This window comes from Brienomyrus brachyistius, chromosome 2 (assembly GCF_023856365.1).
Source record: "Brienomyrus brachyistius isolate T26 chromosome 2, BBRACH_0.4, whole genome shotgun sequence".
Classification (NCBI taxonomy): domain Eukaryota; kingdom Metazoa; phylum Chordata; class Actinopteri; order Osteoglossiformes; family Mormyridae; genus Brienomyrus; species Brienomyrus brachyistius.
This window is the reverse complement of record NC_064534.1, coordinates 13,019,697-13,038,104: the sequence shown is the minus strand read 5'-3', so window position 1 is coordinate 13,038,104 and position 18,408 is coordinate 13,019,697. Positions and strand designations below refer to the sequence as shown.

At 44.3% G+C, this 18,408-nt stretch overlaps 1 protein-coding gene across 1 annotated transcript; it reads left to right on the top strand.

The window, feature by feature from the left end:
* The first annotated feature begins 280 nt into the window (after positions 1 to 280).
* Positions 281 to 17,161, top strand: adrb3a (adrenoceptor beta 3a). The gene is made up of 3 exons (XM_048998026.1): positions 281 to 656; positions 796 to 2,271; positions 15,479 to 17,161. Exons 2-3 carry the CDS (start codon positions 1,010 to 1,012, stop codon positions 15,501 to 15,503), a joined length of 1,287 nt encoding a protein of 428 aa, XP_048853983.1. The 5' UTR covers positions 281 to 656; positions 796 to 1,009; the 3' UTR covers positions 15,504 to 17,161.
* The last annotated feature ends 1,247 nt before the right edge of the window (positions 17,162 to 18,408 follow it).

The window sequence follows — 18,408 nt, the reverse complement described above, 5'->3', positions numbered from 1 at the left end:
CAATGGGTTCGGGGAGGACGGCCCCGCCCCCTGCCTCAGACCCCGTCTCTCCTCGTCTTTTTAATGGTGCGTGGTCTTCAACAAGCCACTCTGCGCAGAGCTCCTCCCCCCCGGGCTGAGAGGGCATAATGCCAGCAATGGCTAAATGGGACTGGCGCTCTCTCTGGGCTCCAACTCTTTGTGGGGGGAGAGAGTGATAGAGAGAGAGAGAGAGAGAGAGAGAGAGAGAGAGAGAGAGAGAGAGAGAGAGAGAGAGAGAGAGAGAGAGAGAGAGAGAGAGAGAGAGAGAGAGAGAGAGATGGGGGGGGAAGCGAGGCGTGTGCAGTCCCGGCTCGTACAGCAATGCTACTGGTCTGTGTGTACTGATAGTGTCACAGCTGTTACTGAGAGCACAGGGAACTGAGGGCAGGGCGCTGCTTCACGTTGCCCCAACCACCACACCGCCAAAGCTAACATCAAGCAGGAAGGTCCTCCTCAAGCAGACCTGGACTACTCTACAGATATCTCTCCACGGGGCTGAAGCACGGGCTTTCCTCTCCTCCTGTGGGGACATCAGTCATCGAAAGGGATTTAAAGTTGTTCTTTTTTTTTGACGTTCAAAATGCAATGACGGTACAATCATGTTCCTTTTACGTATCTGACACATTCACGGGAAGGTACTGCTCTCTCTTCTCTTTTATTAATAGGCAACTTCAACATTTATTTAAGCAACGTGTATATCGCTATTTTATTGTTTTACGGTGAACGTTCTTCAGTCAAAAATATTAAATTAACTTTTACCTGTTTTACTTGAAGGGCAGAGAGGAAGCGTGAAAGAGGATAAAACTCATCTGCAGGCAGTTTGAAACCCATGGAATGGGCCGGGTGAGCAGAAGATGAGTCGATGAAAAATGATCAGACCTTTTGTGTATGTGGGGTTCAACTTAAAAGAAAAGCTTTGGAGGACATACAAAACTAGCTTCTGTACAGGACCGCATCTGAACTGAGACAGAAAGCTCTCCTGACAAATATGGAGAGTCTCAATATCACAAATCATACAGTTAACGAAGTGGTATTTAAACCAGGATCGTTGTTCTTGCTGGTGATCATCATCCTGACCATCGTGGTGGGCAACCTGCTGGTCATCGTCGCCATCACTCGCACCTCCCAGCTACAGACCACCACCAACATCTTCATCATGTCCCTGGCCTGTGCCGACCTCATTATGGGCATCCTGGTGGTACCGCTGGGGGCTACCATCGTGGTGACGGGGAAGTGGCAACTCAGCGCCACCTCCTGCGATCTCTGGACCTCGGTGGACGTGCTCTGTGTCACGGCCAGCATCGAGACGCTGTGCGTGATCTCCGTGGACCGTTACGTGGCCATCACCCGGCCACTCAGGTACAAAATGCTACTGAGCAAATGGCGGGCCCGCATCATCGTCTGCGTGGTGTGGGCCGTCTCCGCACTCATCTCCTTCGTGCCCATCATGAACCAGATGTGGCGAGCCACGGAAGTGGATGCCCAGAACTGCTACAACGACCCCAAATGCTGCGACTTCATTACCAACATGCCATTCGCCATCGTGTCCTCGGTGGTGTCCTTCTACATCCCCCTGCTGATCATGATCTTTGTCTACGCCCGCGTCTTCCTCATCGCCTCCCGGCAGGTCCGCCTTATAGACAAGGACCGGCACCGCTTCCAGAACGAGTGTCCGACGACCCAGAATCACCACGGCAACAACAACCTTCCAGTCTGTACCAGCACTGGCCCAACACGCAAGAAGAGTGCCAAGCGTAGACCGTCACGCCTGACTGTGGTCAAGGAGCACAAAGCTCTAAAGACCCTTGGAATCATCATGGGCATTTTCACTCTGTGCTGGCTGCCCTTCTTCGTGGCCAACATCATCAACGTCTTCTTCAAGGCTCAGCCGGAGATCTTCCGCTTGCTTAACTGGCTGGGCTACATCAATTCGGGCCTCAACCCTATAATCTACTGCCGCAGCCCTGAGTTTCGGGCAGCTTTCAAAAGTCTCCTGGGCTGCCCCTGGATACCTGCTCACCGCCTGAACAGCCTCTACAAAGAGCTGCGGATCCGGTGCCCATGTTTCCTGGGCTCGGCGGAGGTCGGGGCAGGAGCCTCCTTCCAGAAGGCACCGGCGGTAAAGGCAGACCAAGATGACAGCCTGGGTAGCAGTCAGAGTAGCTACAGAAGTGAGGAGCCCTCTCCCGGACCTCCACACTCCAACGGCAGCACACAGTTCAGCGACTTCTCAGAGCCTGAGTCAGAATTGTAAGTGTTGCTTTCAGCCATATATTCGGCCATATTGTAATTGAGGTTTCAGCATGTGTTTTTAAAACCAGACGAGCTGTAAGCAGCACACAGGCCACACGTTGCTGTGGCCGAAATCCAGCTTTATAAGAGTACAAATAGCTCACGAGCTAAATATGGAGATGCCATTTAATGGCAGGACGTAGCCTTTAACTTGCACGCGGTTAAAATTAAATTCTCCTTTCAGGCAAAGGACAGGTAACATCCGTGGCAGAAGTACAGCAGGAAAACGCGACACAGGTGTATTTTACGTGTAAATACAGAGATCATAGTGACAGTACAGGTTTCAGCTTCCCTTTCCATTGTTCAAATTTAAAATAATAATAATAAAAAAAAAGCAGGGACAACAAAAATAAATGACAGGGCGAGTATGAAATAATTCAAGCTCGTGTTTTACATTAAAGCCAGAAATGTTTCTAAGAAGCGTGGGAAGCTGCCCGTTGCTCCCGACGTGCTCAACAGACCCGTACCTCGTCAGCCCGCTCACAGCAGGTGTGCGAATGTTAGCTGGCAAAAACAAACGGTGTCAAATCAGGGAGGAATGAGGGGATGTCAGTAGCGAGATCCCGCCATAGAAAGAGCAAACTGCGAGAGGTCGGGACCGTACACCACAGGCAACGTCAATAACGCAAGTGTGACTGTTTAAAGACAAAACGTGCCTATAAAAAACAGCTGTTATTAGCATGTTGCAAACTATAAATGTGTTCAAACTTTTCCTTTGTAAAAATTCTTACGTGATAAAAAGACGAAAAGCTATCAAAGCTTAACATTGAAAAAAGCAGAAAATGGTTTAAAAACGTACTCATCTAAAATATAACAGGTAATTTAAAAATTCACGAAAACAAGTCATATTTTTTTCCTGGGCTAATGTCAGTATATCGTTCTATTCTCCTCTATGCGTACACAGATCGATATCTATATGCCTTTTAAAAATATTCAGAACTAAATTTTATTTAAAACCCAAGCATTCTGAAATTCAGAATCAATAAATATTAAATTTTCCTAAATTTAAAAACGTACTTTAGTAATAATAAAAACGAACTTTTAATAACATGTCTGTAGACTATCAAATAAGTTTAAATTCTATACAAACACTCAAAACTGTTTTTCAAAACAGGAACATATTGCATAACATCGGACAAATGACAAGTATGGTGACACTAGTTGGACCGAAAACTTGACTGATAATGTGAATTTATCCAAAAAGCCGCTCATTCCAAGTCTTCACGGCCCACTTGAAACTCTTTAAATACAGACGTCTGACTGACGTGCAGCATGTACAAAAAATGTTTTTGGTTCCAATGTCAATGGTTCATACACAACCTCAAGAAAGCTTGTACTCAACATTTTATGAATACTTCCAAGTATTACACACGCAGTTATTGAAATTGAAATGCATTTAATTATACTTGATAATTTATCATTTCTTTAAAAGTGATTATTAACTACCAAAGCTGCTGAACAGAGTGATGTTTTTAAACCCACGCTCTGGCAACACCGTTCTCAAGAAAAACCTCCAGCGAAAACTCTTAAAGAGCCTTAAAAGAGACGAAAAAAAGGTTTTCCCATTTGCAAAAATTTCAGAATCATTCCGGATAATCATTCTGCATTTGTTTAAAATTCAGTGTTTCAGTGCTAAACCATCAAGAAGGAGAGGTCGAGTGGAAAAGTGAGGAACTGAAAAATAAACCATTTAACGGATATAAAAAGAAAGCCAAAAAAATAAAAATTCAACTACAACTACAATAGTTAATATGGCAATTTGGTATACAAGACACACATTGTCTATCAAGACCTCTTGACTAAAAAGATTACAGTGCCAAAAATTACAGGGCAACAGCTAAATCAGCACTCAGTCTCATCTAATTTTCCTCAAATTTAAAATGTGAAATAATTAATATGGTCAATTTTGAAAACATAACATTTTTTAAAGAAATTTTAAAAAATAATTATAATTAATTTTAGAAGCATCTTTCAATATATGAAACATTGTCATATTATATATTCCTTACCATTACAAGTTTGTATATATTTTATTCTGCTTGTATTCCACATAAACATTATTTCAGGTCACAGAAAACTATGCTCCATACCATTAAACAGACCATTAATAGAAATGCAATAGCATACGGCGCATTTGCAACAAGATGCGACAAATAAATGTGTTATATATTCACAAATATACAAGAAATGTACATATGTAACTATATATCTATATATTTTATTATATATATGTCCTTATGCTATTATGTTATATATACAAACATACATATCAATACTTTATATAGAGAGAATAGTGAGAGAGAATGAGAGAGAGAGAGAGAGAGAGAGAGAGAGAGAGAGTTGAGCCAGTTCCTAAATTGCTGCCTTCTGTGTTCTTGATGGGTCTCTCATGTTGTGTGCTTGCTTGGGGCTTTGCTAAAAATGCGATCCTGTTTATGCATCAGACAGGGCCCCACTCAGCCCGGCCGGCTCCCCCCAGCACCCCTTGCTGGCAGCTGATAAAGCTTTATCACTGGGGTGGCACAGTTCCACTTACCAGGAAAGGCTGTTTTTAAGCTGAGCCTTAGCGGGAACCCTGGGACACTCGCTGCTCTCCGCTTCTGTGCCCCGTGACCCATCTCTTACCCCAGAGAATGGGAGCCGGGGGTTACATCTCAGCCTGGCCCTTCTGACGGGCTGAGGAGGACCCTCTTAGTGTGGGGAGCAGCTGAATGCGTTTAATGCGGCTGAGATCACCTGAAACACTCACAGCTTTGAGATAATGATGCACAGACCCTGGGTTCTGTTTATAGTGAAAAACACCTTGGTGCCGATGAGTAATGGTGCCATTTGCCATTTGGCACAGCGATATGAGCCATCAGTCGGGCTGGCTGTAATTAATATTTCCTGCTATAAAGAGATGCTAATGACCTGTTAAAAGGAGGCCGATAAACGCTTATAGCAAAACCTGCCTTAAAATTACGCATTTCCCTAGAACAGTGGTTCCCAATCTGCAATCCAACCCACAGTCGGTCCATGATTTCACTCCCTCTGAGGTCCGTGCCCCTGCCGTCCCTGGCAGGGAGCAAAAATGTGGACTGTCTGTAAGCCCCCAAGGACCAGACTGGAATAAAGTGCCCTAGAAACACACAAAATCCTATCAAGTATTCTTGTGCTGATGGCAGCTCAGTGTAAAGTCTGTTGGAGAGCTTGTCTACGAGCTCAGTGCACCTTGCAGTGAAACATACCAATTCCACCCGGAAAATAGGGTTCATGTGGTGGTTTTCTGCATAAAATCTTATCACTTGTTAATCATGCTGAAACTTGTTAAAAATAGCCGACCAGAACCCGGCCACAACCTTTGGGGATGGTATCTGGCTCAGCAGGTTAGGACATGGTGTGTGTGATCGCAAGGTCCCAGTCGCCAGAGTGATTTCACCGTTGGCCCTTCAACCCCAACTGCTCCAGGGGCTCTCTGACCCTGCTTTCCCAGAGGAATGTCGCTTTGGACAAAAGCGTCTGTTAAATGACGCAATGTAATCTCTCCCACCTGTCCGGGTTTTTTAAAGCAGGAGGGCTTAGAGATAAGCAGCCCTTGTGGTCTCTGGGTGCCATCTTCCTGGCCAGGGGGAGCCCCTTCAAACGGGAAGCTCCAGTTAGGCACAGAACTTCTGCCTGACACTCACAGGGCGACGTTATCTGGGGGGGGGGGGGTGCCAAAATACAAAAAGGCCCATGCAGTTGAGGTCTCCGTGCTTATCTTTACTTGTCAGTGAAGCTTCAGAAGGCCACTGACGCTAGCGTGCCGATCGCGTCAGGACTGCGGAGCCCTGACACATCTCACATCTGACGGAGATCAGCTAGACAGCAGCAGGGTCTTGTTCTTCAGATGTGCCTGGAGAATGATCCAACCCATGGGCACACATCTGTATAACAAAGCAGGAGCGGTTAAGGAATTGGCTGGCATCCGAGGTGGTCACTTGTTTAAGCGCCCTTACAGCAGAGTGCTTAACCGGAACGGCAACAAGTAGCTCAGGTAAGGAAAGAGTGACGTAAAAATTATGTAAATAATGGAAAATCAAACAATGCTGAACAAGAAGAGGCTGGTGCAGTTCATAGCTCACAGACTGACATCCTCTCTGGTACCACGTGCCATTAAACCCTGGATAAGAGACAGGGAGGCAGGCAGAGAGAGACAGGAGGAGAGGAACGGAAAGAAAGGCAGGCTTGCGTGTAAAATTGCATTAAAATCAATCAACGTCCTCACAGACAGCTGTATGGTTTTATTGCTCAGATTCCTGGTATGGTATCCAGACATGTGAAACACTCATATTCAAATTAATCACTATATAGTAAACTGCAGGTATGACACATCAGTGACGCTGGGTGGTCAGAACGAACGTCAGTAAGCAGCAACACATTTGTCAATGCGAAAAAAAAGGAAAACCAGCTCTGGATATTGTTTCAGTATTCCATAGGTCTTTTCATTTTCCTCTACCTGCCATAAACACTGTGGTCAATCACAGGCATAAATCAATTCCACTTCTGCACGAGACTTTTGGCGGCATCCAAAACGCTTCCTTAAAAGGGTTACAGTAACGTCTGTGATTCATCAGCCCAAAGGGACCGCACTTGTTGTTCTCATAGTGTAGTGATTTGAGCTAGATTTGGAAAAAAATGTCTTGGAGATTGCAAGACATGCATGCAAACTTTTATTTATTTTTTATTTTTTGATTTTTAAAGAGAAAGGACACTCCACCTTACCCCGGCTAGCTCGGTGCAGACTTATAGGTCTCCATCCTACTCAGACGTCTGGGCAGGATGAGGGATGAGGTAGCAGGGAAGGGTGTGTCGGGGGGAGGGGGGGATAGCGGTACATCTTTGAAGCAATCTATGAATCCCAGCCGGGTGGCTGCCCTCCCTCCTCTAGCGTGAGCCAAGAGTCCGTTTTCACCGGGATTAGCGGTCAGATAGGAATTTCGCATTGCTGGCGACTGCCCCTGCGTTGGCGGTGCGGTTCGCGGCCGTCACGTGTGGAACCAGAGGGCAGAGATAAAATGAGCATGGCGGACGGACAGGCTGGGAAATGAGAACGAACGTCCCATGATTAAAACCGCGTCGTGAAACAAAACCGAAGTGAGAAAGCACAGCGGCGTCTCCGTAAGTGGCCGAGAGGGAGACGACCGGCTTTAGCCAGAAATGAGAGGATCAAAAGCAAAAAGTGGTGGAAAGGCTACCGATGAACAGCAAGCGAGCAGCTGAAGCAAGACAGATAGAGGGCTGGGCAGCGTCAGGGAAGGGAAGGGAGGCGCGGCTCTTCTCCTGGTCGGGACGGCGGTTTGTTTTGGAGCAACAAGCCGCTTGCAGGCTCCAGGGCCGTCTCCGTTCCCCGCTGCTGTGACTGAAAGGCCTTCACACCAGCTGCCCCGGGAAACTTTACACCAGTTGTGAAAGTGACCGAGCGTGCGCTTGCATCAGTCACACAAGTCGACGGGTGGAAAAAAGTCAGTGCAAAGTCTCCTCTAGCACTGGTGCCACACGATATTATTCTCGATATTATTTTTGCTTAGTTGATAAGCTGTAAATAGTGGCTCTGCTTAGAGTCGACTACCTGGATTCTTTATTTTTGCAGAGAGAAACCAGGTTGTGTGAGAGAAACCCCCTGTAGTGGTGTAGTGTGTCTGTCATGTTAACCCTGCCCACTGTCCCCTTCCGTCTAAACTGTTCCATTGTGGCTTAGGATGCTAACATGAATTTCAAAACCGACCAACAGACCTTTCAGGCAAGACATTCACAAGTGTCTTACGGCCAGTGAAGGAAAAAAGGAGGTGAAGGAAAAAGGAGGTGAAGGAAAAATCCTGCATAATGCTACAAAAACAACAAAAAAAAAAGTATAAATAAAATATTTCAATGGCATTGGGTCAGTGTTTAAGCGAGCCGCTCGAAAGACAAGCCAGCCGAAAGAGGACTAACGTGTCGTGTTTGTGACAGGAAACCGGCTGCAGATCAATTGATGGCGGCAAAGAGTTTTAAAACAAGGATATAAAGTCGACCCAGCGAATTCCTGCGTCTAGAATTTCATACATCCTCAGTGGACTGCGCTTTGCGCGTTTCCAGTGTAACGTTACATGACTATCTGACAGGCATTTTGTACAAAAACACCAAAGGGAGAATATTTCACCCGTTCCTACATCTGGAGTTTTCGTCCATGAAAGCTAAAGAAGAAAAAGAAATTTTCTTCAAACAAAAATCAAAACTTTCCATTTGCCTGAAAAGGTTGTCCCATCGTGTTCAGTTTGGTCCATCAGGTAAAACCTAAAACAAATATCTGTTGCGAAGTCAACTGCGTCAAACACGCGTGATTACGGCAGCTACGAGATGTCAGGCAGAGAAACCTGGGCAGCAAAGGGGAACAGTGACACGACAGTGAGGCCTAAAAACAGTTCATTTTCCTCAAACTATTTGACTGCTGAAGTTAGACTCGTCGTAACTAAAAACTGGGTCTCTTACAAGCACAGACAGCTCAGGACTCACAAGTGTGAATCTATCAGAGTCTGTTTATTTATTGTACAGTTTGCTTCTGTGCCAAACTTCTGTAAAAATTTGCACAATCTTTCCCCACTAATCAGGTCGGTTACCTGTATCTCTTTGTCCATGTCTTAAAATGTCATGGTCAATATTATGTTTATATGTCTTAGTATCTGTGAGCTCTGCGTGCACAACTCCACACAACATATATGCAAAACTGACGATAAAAGACACTTTGACTTGAGTTTATGAGGTAAGAGAGAGGATTGAGGGGCCACGTTTGAAACGGTCCGACAGGACAGCCGAAAGGGGAGTGTGAGAAGAAAGACCCACATTAGAAGAGGAACAGGTTCACGCTCGTCCGTTAGCACGACATGCCGTAAAAACAACCCAAAAACAAAAAAACATTCATCCAGTTCGAGATTTTATGTCTTCCTTACACGTCAGAAGTTGATGTCATTGTCTTTCTGGGTAGTTAAATACCAGAAAAACCCCTCAAAGCCCACTGACCTAGTAAGTAGTAATTTATGGGAGGGAAAATGTTTTGACTGAAACTCCATTGAAGTCCATTGTATGAGTTTTATGAGGCTATTTTACAGCCATGCCAGATATGCTGGACAGCAGTTTCCTCAAATGGTCCCCCCACCGCCCCCCCAGCCCCCCCCCGCCCCCCCCCCCCCCCCACCCACACCCCAATGATTTCCACATCAAAGAGGTTCTGCTCCTGAACTGACCCCTGCCAATTCACTGAGCTGCAGACAAGCAAAGGCAGCCAGGGGAACATGTAGGACCCCCTTGCCCTCCTATCTCCACGTGCATGTGACAGAAGGATTTATGTTTTGAGTGTCTTTACATCTCGTTTCTTCGTTACACAAGGCCCCGTACCAAGCATGTGGATCATTACATGTAGCCAGCATGGTTGTTTTCTCTGGTTTTTATCCTGGGCTTAGAATTTTTGAGCAAAAATATGTCAGCTTGGGGAAACAGCATAATTCCTGAGTATACGCTGATGGCCCCCAGGGGACCAGGGTGGGGAACATGGCAGGAACCAGAGCCAAGCTCCTGCTTAGCCTGCGACCTACGCATGTCTCATACAGACAGTCCAGTACTGGAGGAGCACAGCTGGGAAGCTGTCGCCCTTGACACCTATGTGAGGCTGGGTTTTCCGCTGCATGTGATGTGAAGGAGATGGGGGGGGGGGGTGTTCCCCAGTGTACATCACTGAGGATCATGGCAGAGGAAGAGGCTAATTGCCAAAAGACAAGAAAATCCCTCTTCGAAAAAAGGTGGTAGCAGCTATATTGTTATGACAGACAGAGCTGCGAAAACACCCCGGTACAAACTGTCAGCTGACACACCTGACTACAGCGCTTGGTAGACAAGTCAAACCCTGCCTGCGAAAGTCATGGCAGATTCCTCAGATATCACCTGTGTTTGCCAGTCAAAGGGCTTAGCGCGGGACTAGAATCTGGAATGCCTGATATTTCGGCCGTCACCGAGGGTATACGGGTTTTTGGTGGCTACACAGTATGTATCAATATATGCAGGAGACATCTTTCAGCTTTAAGTGACATCACACACCAGCCGAAGGCCCTTAAGACCAAAACTCGCCGCCAGCCGCATGCTAAACTAGAGCATCCGTGAATATTAATCCTCATGTCCCTCTCTATGACTAATCCAGTGCATTCATTCCCAAAAATCCATTATTTATGCTCTGTGCCACACTGGCATTTCTCCAAAGACCCTGAGGTGCGACAGATCCACTTCTTTTGACCAGGGTGAGCCGTACCGCTGATGGACAAAAGCCACCAATCAGCACCACTCTATTGGGAATGTTTTCCAGAATGACATCACCCACTAAAAATAGGATTTCTTTGCTATAGGCTTGGGATAATAATACCACTCTGTTCAAAAATAAAGTGAATAATTTAAAAGGAACTAAACTGACACAAGGTGGAAACATTTTCCCAGTGGCACGGTTTCAAATATACTCAGCTTGGACAAACAATGGATTTGGAGCAGTTAACATGCCAGGTCACAATGGCGGTGGCAGGGCAGCCATTAATAAAGAGCCGCTGCGCCTTGCTAATTGATTGGATTGCATGAGCATTCTAATTAATTTGCAAATTGAAAAAGCTACAGATATTTCTGGGAAAATACACATTATTTTTCCGGATTCTCAACATGTTTGTTATTACTGCAGCCTCTCGTCGTTCTCGCTACAGCGGGCGGTTTTGAGAGCGCTCTTGGAATGAGTCCGCAGTGCTTGGGGAAAGTGAGTCTAAAGACTTTGGTAATATGCCGCTCATAGGCAGATCATCACTGAAAATTGCTGTGTAAATATTTGCACAAACATACTGATTTTTTTGCTGTGTGGACTGAGCGCTCTCCACTCTACAGATGCGTCACCCACTGTGATAAATGCATCGATGCAGCAGCCGAATACGTAATTCTTACCCTGTAATTACAGCCAGTCCAGAATTCATAACTCCAGCAGTCAGTGTACATTTTACTAATCTGAATATAGTCCTTGTACAGATTTATGGTGCGGCATTGTTTATGCGCACAAGAATGCTGGTTCAGCCTGCAAATCCTGCGCATCACAAGATCAAGAGTCTGAATTGTCGACGAGGGGCAAAAAAACAACACGCTTTCCACGACAGCATCAGGCAACCAAGTAGCAAATTTCCATGTAATGCATACAATGAAAATGATCATATTCAGTACAGCTTGTCGTTAACACACAGCCATTACATAACCACTGATTTCCAGACACACTTTAGCAGCAGCGCTGATTTCAGCCCCTAAGAGGCCAACAGGAAATTTACACGCTGACAGATAACGGAGCTAAGGCATAAACCACAGTAAGCTACAGCTATTTCTTACGTCATTACACAACATGCACGTTTTCTCAAGGATATATCCAGTAACAAACGGTGATGTATCTTAAACAAATCACATATTAGATATAAATTTGATATCTTTAAGATTTGAATATGCATTTTATATATCGTGTGCATAATATTATGCAAACACAAAATTACTGTATTTCAAAATGTCACACACACACACACGAAATAAACCAGTCACTGTATTGTCAGGGATTAAAACACACACATTCTCACATTAAAAGGGAGGTCAGTTTGAGTTTGGTTTGTTCAGAAGCTTTCATGTATGTGTCTATAATTTATTTTTAGCTCTCAATAACTAAATGTTTTGATGGAGTTCTTAAACAGTCAGCGAAATGTGTCGTTTAGAAGCCAAGTCGAGCATGACTGAGTTAATATTTCCATAAAAACGCAAACACCATTACTGACGGTGGACCTGACGTCAGGCGGTGAGAGAACAAGACTCAAGGCAGAAGCATGACACCTGAAACAGCCCGAAGAACGCTTTTCCCGAGTTAATGAACAACAAAGCATCACTTCTTCTTTAGTACATGCTGTGAAATAGCTTCTTCTTTGGCTGGCTGTTACATATTAGAGATGCTGCATAGATTAGCGATTAAAGCGATTTCTGCGTGATCTGCTTTTAATGCCACAAATCTGGCAAGTAGACTTAACAGGATACTAGAAGTTTCGTGAAAGTCTCATCCAAAAGGATGTTTGGTAGACTAAAATAACCCGGCACTTTGTACAATAAAAACAGCGTAAACTGCAAGCAAAACTGTTTCACAAACAAATTAAAATACAATGTCAATAGCATTAAAATGCTGAAAAACAGCATTACAAATTCAGTAAAATGGCATCGAATTGTAAAATCAGAATGCAAGTGAGTAATTTCAAAAGTAAGACATTATTCAGCTGAGAAATAAACATGTGCATTCACTGAAATGCCCTAATGTAATACACAGATTATATAAGGGGGCTGCCCTCTTTAGCAGTGACATCCCTTAAGGGATCTAAACCTGGAGCTTGCCAGTCTGTTGATTTACTGCACTCGCGGACCATTTAACGGGAGAAAAAAGCATTGAGGGCCTGTAGAGTGCTAGTAATTGCAATAAAAATATACAACGTGTGACCAGATTAAGTACAGCCAGGCACTTTGGGATCTAATGAAGCTAAAACAAGATCCCCACGAATGAGGTGTCAAGTGACAGGTCTGCATTTCGCTGTCTACAGATGCTATAAAGTTCAAAGGTCCTGTTGTGCTACTGAATGTATAAAAAAATAAGAAACATTTAAAGAGTTAAACAGGTCCATCATGTGTACAAATGACGTGCTCCAGGTGACTAGTAAACCGAACTGCAAATGAAGACTTGATTAAAGTATTTTTGGTCCATCAATCATCAGCATCGAAATGTCTCCCACTTTGACATTCCTCTGGCTGAGATTACTAAATAAACCTTTGGGCCAAACACTGCCAAGCAAGACCCCAATCGGCGACCACGGGTTTCCACTCAACATCTCCTAACGAGCCCTCGCTAAGAAAATACACAGCATGGGAACGGCACAGGCAGTAACTTTAGCCGGGCGTCCACATACACCTCGCGAATTCCCTGCATCGCAGCCGCATCCCTGGCCCTGCTCCGCTCGCTTGGCCTATGGGACACTCTGCAGTCCGGCTTTGGCTTAAGTGAGACCTTGTGCCCAACGAAGCCAGACAACCAGGAAGATAATGGCGGGTAGTTGAACACCATTATCTTTTCTGTCCAGAATAAACTCCCATTTTTTGCCTGCAACAGATGTACTTTGACCAATTAGCAATTGTGCCTGGTAGGGTTTGCATCATCTACACAAAACACCCAGTCCAACAAGGGACCAACTCAAATATAAATGATGGATGGATGCTATTAAAAGATTGGTGACATGTTTATAAGAATCTTTGAACACATTCAAAACACATCGCATTCATAAAGCATCATAAATATAAATATTTATCGAAAGGCATAACACATTATAGCCATGTTTATTATGCATTATGAATGCTTTATGAAGCCCATCCATCCATCCATTTTACAAACCGCTTATCATACTGGGTCGTGGGGGGTCCGGAGCCTATCCCGGAAGCAATGGGCACGAGGCTGGGAACAACCCAGGATAGGGGGCCAGCCCATCTGCTTTATGAAGCTTCCATCTATAATGCAGTACATAGCTTCCTTAATTCTTATACTGACCATTATAATGCAATATGAAGGTCTGCATAGTGCAGTATAGATGACAGCAAAGTAAAGTGTTACCAGAAGATCATTATTTTCAAGGAAAAAAGTAACTCTCTCAGTGATTTTCCATTCATTGAATCCTAAGCTCATCAGACACAAAGCCGCACATGCAGCTTTCAAACAAGGAGCACTGGAAATCTCTGGAAAACAAAGACGGGTCACAAACAGGCCCACACCAGCATCTGTGAAACTGCAGACCTGCAGATGTAATCAGGAGAGGGGGGTGAGGTCTTCCACAAGTGAAGCCAGTCCACCTCCTCGGCCTGCGGCGAGCCGAATCTCAAAGGTATTAAGATGAAGCCCCTGCAGAGCAGCGGTTCACCTCTACTAAACCTGTCGGCATGCCTGTCTAAACATGCAGATTCCGTTTTAACCAGTAAGGAGGGCAAGACAACAAAACAAACTGGTCATTCAGCCCATGGCCAGTTTAGCTTTCGAACTATCAGCATTAGACGACAAAATGTGGATGTTGTATTTCTCGCCGCCCTGTCTTTTATTTAACTGAGGGGGGGTGGGGGCGACTGCCCGTGCGCACTGCAAGCAGCAGCTGATGAGAACTGGGCAGCGTTTAAGAGCACAGGGAACAAGCTGGGACATTTGGTGCATTTTTTTTATTTGTTTTTTCCTTTCTTCAAGATAGCAAACAAAACGGTCCTTATTGTTTATATTTTCCTGTGGAGACATGCACAGCGCTATCGATAGGATCAGAATCTTTGGCATTCTGTAGAAAAGTTAAGGTAAGGGAGGAAAATCGGTCTTTCCGGAAATATGAGCTGGAGAGAACAAATTTAAGCTTTTTAGATTATATATATATAAAATTCATACGGAATCAGTCAGATTCTATTTAAACCGAACATGCTACAAATGGTTAGAGTTGTGGTATTATTATTATTATAACTGTAGTTGGTATTAAATGATTAGAATAATATTCTGGTGCATTGCAATGAAAACAGGACACAGAGATCAGGGTGACATTCCTCCGCTAGCAGGTCTTTGGAAAGTTGAAGACACTAGTAATTCTAAAAAACAGATAAGCGACGAAGACTGTTGCATAATCGAAGTCGAATGTAAAAACAATCCCAAACTCAATTATCGAAATGAGCTAAAGGCTGGAGGCGACGTTTAGGTGGCCGATGTGCAGAGACGCGAAATCGATCCTGCGCGCCGGAAAAGCCGCACTTCATCCCCACTCATCTGCACCACAAGAGACTGACGGCAAAGCAGTCAGGATCAATCAAAGGGACCGGCGAAACTTTTCATTCAGCATTCGTGCAAATATAAAGATGCCTTACCGGTTTCACGGGGTAAATATATGCTAATTTTAAACATTCGTTCTTAAAATATATATTCCATTAAAAATGTATGATAACAAGAACCGTTTCCAACTCGTCGTCAACTATGGGAATATCAGGAATAGCGGTGAATTCTAATCTAATTTAACGTACACCACATTATAATTATTTTCCTAACTTACGTAATGTGTGTGTGTTTTTTCAGTTTTTATTTACAGGAAAAGGAGTGATAAAGGGAACGCACACAGCTGGAACCTCTTAGTACTGAAACGAACTGACTTAACAGTGACGGGAGGAACGGGCCAGGTACCGCTCCAGTGTGACAATGGGTAAGACGGGGCAGCGCACAGAAAGTCGGGGAGGAGACGGAGTCGGACGGCACGGTGCCCAACCCGCAGGGCGAGGAGCTGCTCCCAGCCTCCCATTTCCTGTGAATGCGGGCGAAGCTGGCCAGCGATGGGAGGTACCCCGCGGGAACAGAGAAGGAGCATTCAGGGAACCATAGGAGCAGAAACACTCCGAGTTCAGCCAGGTCTCGGTCGCCACTGAAGAACAGAGAGATCTTTGGCAGCGCGGCTGTATCCTGGCCTGCCCGGGCCCGTCCAGCGGGGAGCACAACCGCAGCAGCTGAACTCGGATGGTCCAGGCAAGCCTGTGCACCAGCTTAACGTCGCCCCTCCAGCCAGCTACTCGATCATTCACGCCCTGCACCATGTACCATAGTATGTCCTCTTTCAGCACTGTCGTTAGGAAATAAGTACAAGCAAGTAGAATATATACAATGTGGACTGTTGCTTCCAGTGTAACAGTGTGGTATTTGAGATCCATTTTATATTTAATTTATTTAATTTATTTTTGTCCCCTTCCCTCCCCCCACCCACATCTGTGAATGTACAACTGTTTTAACTGCACAATCCATCCAAAATATCTTTCCGCTTGTTTTTTAACCCAAACGTATACTCAGCTTTATCAAGCCAAGGGAGTGGGGGCTTGGCAGGACAGTACGTCCCAGCGACTTGCACGACGCTAACTACGCATGCGCAAAACGTGCGGGTTTTAAGGAGCGCCGGAAAGCCTGATGGATCTTTGTGATTCAGAAACAAGACTGGAAGAAACTCGCTCCAATCCCATCTGAGACACGTTACACAAATGGCTTGATCTATACACAATACAAAGTAAATCTTTTTGTCGTACTTTGAGACAACACGCCAGATGTCAAGTCATGAATGTCCCAAGCCTCTTCAAATACGCACAATGAGGTTTTACCTTTATCTCCAGTCCACCAACCAAGAAGAACATCAAAACGGGTTCAACCTAAACATTCAAAACATCAAACTGCAGCTTCCGATGTAAAAGATGGGTTTTAAAATGTCAAACTGTAGCTCATTAAAAGTCAAACTCAGTTTTCAATCTCGAGAACAGGATGGAAAGGTTTGAGGCACTCAGAATTGTCAGATGTTGGAGCATACATTTTTTTTGACCAAATATTGTACAAGTTGTGTTTGTAAACTCTTTCAGTCTGAGTACTGACTTATGTAAATACATATATTAAAAGCTGTAAACATAATCTATATAGATTTTATGAATGTCTGTTGCAAGCGTCATATGGCAATATCATGTTAACGTTAAAGAAATGCTAGAGAGACCTGGCAAGTAGCGCTTGCAGTCATGCATCTGTTCCTGTTTTTTCCTCCCTTTATTATGTCATTCACTTAAGTTGCTGCTATAATTTGTTTCTTCAAGCTTGCAAAAAAGTTTCAGAAAAAAATTCCATAATTCATATGAAGTCTGAAAGTGTAACAGACGTATATTGTTATATTGTACAGATCATGTACAGGACAACGCACAATATTATTTCGAGCAAGTTAATAAAAAGGGTGTTATTTTATCATGCTGTTGTATTTCAGTGGTTTACATTTTCACGGCATATCGTGGGCACATCATAGGATTACCGTATGATCAAAAACAGCGAACACTAGATTTAGGAATTATGTACGATCAGTTAGTCGGGTGTTGTATAAACTTTGGCATATATTGAAACAGGCTGCGTCGTATATCGTACACATACTACAGTGGTGCAAGATATTGTTTGTAAGAAATTTAGCAGGAGTATGCCGTTAGTCCCATTTCATACTTTAAAACTGGCGATTTTAGGTGGGGCTGTGATAAAAAAAATAGGGGGGCTGAAACCCCACTAAATAGGGTATGGAACCGCCTGTGTTGTACAACCTGAATAACTGCTACAGAAAGTCATACTAATCACGTTAATTTATCGTTTTAGATTATGCGAATTGAGTTAGCAAAGAACTTTAGTTAAATACTCTTAAATTGAAATTGATTACTTTAATAGTCTCACTTAATGTCAGACTGTTTTGCAACTTGCAATCGAGTGAGCGGATTTCGTTGGTGTTAACGTCGATGAAAACAATCACTTGTTATTTGGGTACTTCCTGTGTAACTTGATAATGACGCCTATAGTTAAAAGCAGAGTTGGCCTAATTAATAAACATATTGCGAGGTGTTTTATTTAGTTAATCCGTTGTCTCAAAAAATTGTTATTTTTAATAGACTATATTAATATAAAACACAAAGGGGATATCGATAGCCTACACAGTGCTTAATAAATGTTCAATAGCCGTTCTGTTCGTTTAATGTTGAAGCAGCACAAATTGGACAAAAAAAAGCGTGAGGATAGAATGGATCAAACTGCAAAATAATGCCCAAGCAGCCAGGCTTACTGAGGCCGTGAGAGCCTCACTGTGTGCGCGAATGTGCGACCCGACCACAGCGAGGGGATCCTGGACCCCGTCTTCGGCACCGCTCCCGAACATGGAAACAATTAGCCAGGGCATTCTCCGGGGAAGTTCGACTCGATTCCTATCACATAATTCCTGTTACTTTTTTTGTAACTGTCTGTGTGCTGGCGGTGGAAAGGCCGAATTTATCGCATTTAACCATCTAAGAGCGACAGTGACCTCGTCGAGCCCCAACGTTGGTACAAAATAAACCATAAAGGCGATCAAAAGTGTAACAGTGCACCGCAGGCAGCACACGGCTGTACGGAGCAGAGTAAACTCGGAGCCAGCGTAAATGAGCCATTAAAGACCAGAGGCGTGGGTATTCCGTGGGGCATTC

Excerpts from the sequence above, each read along its gene's own strand:
- adrb3a (XM_048998026.1), top strand. The coding sequence starts at position 1,010 with ATGGAGAGTCTCAATATCACAAATCATACAGTTAACGAAGTGGTATTT. Across the intron at positions 2,272-15,478 it reads TCAGAGCCTGAGTCAGAATT|TTTTTATTTACAGGAAAAGG; the intron begins GTAAGTGTTGCT and ends GTGTTTTTTCAG.